Source organism: Microtus ochrogaster, chromosome 1 (assembly GCF_000317375.1).
Source record: "Microtus ochrogaster isolate Prairie Vole_2 chromosome 1, MicOch1.0, whole genome shotgun sequence".
NCBI lineage: Eukaryota > Metazoa > Chordata > Mammalia > Rodentia > Cricetidae > Microtus > Microtus ochrogaster.
Genome location: NC_022009.1, coordinates 48,297,103 through 48,299,537, shown reverse-complemented (window position 1 = coordinate 48,299,537; position 2,435 = coordinate 48,297,103). Strand labels below are relative to the sequence as shown.

The 2,435-nt window shown below is 52.8% G+C and overlaps 1 protein-coding gene across 1 annotated transcript in view; it reads right to left on the bottom strand.

The window, feature by feature from the left end:
- The window catches only part of Adssl1 (adenylosuccinate synthase like 1), a 22,586-nt gene that overhangs the window by 7,955 nt on the left and 12,196 nt on the right, over positions 1 to 2,435 (bottom strand). The window contains exons 3-5 of the mRNA XM_005343609.2: positions 1,221 to 1,283; positions 758 to 808; positions 380 to 446 (exon numbers count right to left, since the gene is read on the bottom strand). Coding sequence (XP_005343666.1) covers positions 380 to 446; positions 758 to 808; positions 1,221 to 1,283 — 181 coding nt within the window. The remainder of the gene's footprint in view (positions 1 to 379; positions 447 to 757; positions 809 to 1,220; positions 1,284 to 2,435) is intronic.

Genomic DNA, 2,435 nt, shown 5'->3' with positions numbered 1-2,435 from the left:
GGCTTCCTAACAAACATTTCTGAATGGACAAAAGTGCAAACATTACACGAAAGAGCCGGAGTTGGGTGCGGGGTGGCTGTTTGCCAAGCAGAGACAGTCAGGCCATTTCAGTGTTTCTTACATTTTCCTGTGAGATGTGTACATGGTCAGGGTGGTGTTGCTATGGCAGGAGACAGCACGGACAGTCAACCAAGCCAGGGTGTGACACCCCCCGACCCAAGGCTAGACAACCCTATTGTTCTTTCAGGTTTTATTCTCAAGGGACCCTAAGTGGGTTGATGATTTCCCCCTCTCCTGCTCAGACAGCACCTGTACCCAGGTCACCAGATTGTGAAGCTGGGGTCCCAGGAAGAGGAAGAGTGTGGCATGAGGAACTTACTTCTTCCCTTCCTGGGCTTGACGCTGTACCTCCTGCAGCCCATCCACCGCCTGGTGGAAGTCAAACACTGTTGCAGCAGCCGGAACGTGGATAGGAGAGGAGAGAGGACAGTGTATGAGGGACCTCATTTTCTGAACGGTATCAGGAGAAGGGGTTAGCAGGTCCCTGGCTGGGAGTAGGTACTGGGATCCCAGAGTCCCAGGTTCCACAAAGAGGTAACCAAATATGTCCCTAGCTTTGACCTAGCTCCTACCTTGAGGCCCATTAAAAAGAGTAAGCTCAGCAGCATATGGGACTAGGCAGGTCCTCCAGGGTCTCCTGAGCTCTGGGTGGAGGGAGCAAGGAAGGGCCACACCCAGAGCCCCATGGGAACCTTACCAAGGTGGGCCCGATCAGAGATGATGAGCCGCTTCTCCCAGTCCTTCAGACCTGTGGGGACAGGGCAGAGATCACAGGTATGTGCAATCTTAGATGATGAGGGCCATCCTCCCAAGTACTGTTGGCTTCAGTGTCGCCAGGTTCCAAAGGACCACATGCATTGCCCAGCAGCCACGGCCCTGCCCTGGCACCTGTTCCTTACCGAGGCTTCTGAATTCCAAACCCACAAGGCACCAAAGCCATGCTAGAGATCCCCCTGCATCAGCCTCCTTCCTGGATGGCCTGGACCTTGAAACTCCAGGGGCTGGAGATGCCAAGGCAGTGGCCTACAGTAGTTTTGGAGATTGTGGGTTGCCCAGCTGCTGCCCTTGAGTGAGGACTCCACTCTGCACAGTTAGCATGCAGTGAGCAGTCAGCTAGGACCTCAGCAGGCCATGGGCCTGTGGGTGGGGAGATGACCTACCCTTCTTCTCATTCTTCTCCGCCTCTTCAAACAAGCCCGGCAAGTGGATGACCACACCATTGCCTGCAACACAAGGGACAGGATCATGTCCTAGGTCTTGGACATTTATGCTTCAGATGGTATTGACAGATGGCAGTGGCAAGAGACTCAAGTGGCCAGACCCAGGCACTGCATGAGAAAGGTCATTCCATCACATGCAACAGCACGGTTACACTTGGGGACACTGGGCTTAGACACTGAAGACGTGAACCTCATGACCCACTTAGGTGAGATCTTGAGGTGCCATGCTCATGAAGACAGAAAGTAGAGGAGCAGCTTCTGGGATCGGGGAAGTGGAGGGGCGAGCCGGTGGTTAGGACTCCACAGTGTAGGTGTGGGGGAAGGAGAGTTCTGCCGCCAGTGGTGTGATGGCCCCATACACCTCTCTCCTGGGTGTTTGCTCAAGGGGGCTGAGCACTGAGCCTGCCCTGATGGTGACAGCAGCTTATTATTAATGACAAATCTTGAAGGCTAGCAAGACTTCTGGAGGGGGAGTGGATGAAGACCTGTGCTGTCAAATGCTGGGCTGTTTCTCAGAGCTAAGGGAAGTGAGCTGTCAAGTCAGGAGGTCTGGAGGCCCCTCAAATGCAGGCAAATGAAGGAGTGTCCGAGGAGGCTGTCCACTCAGCCCCCGGCTGGTGTGAAGCAGGGGCAGTTATGGGGGTGGTCCTGGTTAGTTTTTTCATTTACTTGACAACCTAGAATTACCCAAGAAAAAGAAACCTCAGCTGAAGAACCCCTTGATCAGATTGCCTGTGAACATGTCTATGGGACATTATCTTGACTGCTAATTGATGTAAGCGGACCTAACTCACCGTGCACGGTGCCATGCCTAGGCAGGGGAGCTTGGACTGTATAAGAAAGTTAGTTGAGGCTGGGTCTGGTGGAGCATGCCATTAGTCACAGTGGCCTGGAGGAAGAGATAGGCAGATCTCTATGAGTTGAGGCTAGCCTGGTCTACATTAGCAAGATCCTGTCTCAAAAAAACGAAGAGGATGAGGATAAGAAAAGGAGGGAAGGAAGGAAGGAAGGAAGGAAGGGAAAGAAGAAAGGAAGGAAGGGAAAGAAGGAAGGAAGGAAAGAAGGAAGGAAGGGAAAGAAGGAAGGAAGGAAGGAAAAGAAGGAAGGAAGGAAAGAAGGAAGGAAGGGAAAGAGGAAGAAAAGGGAAGGAAGGAA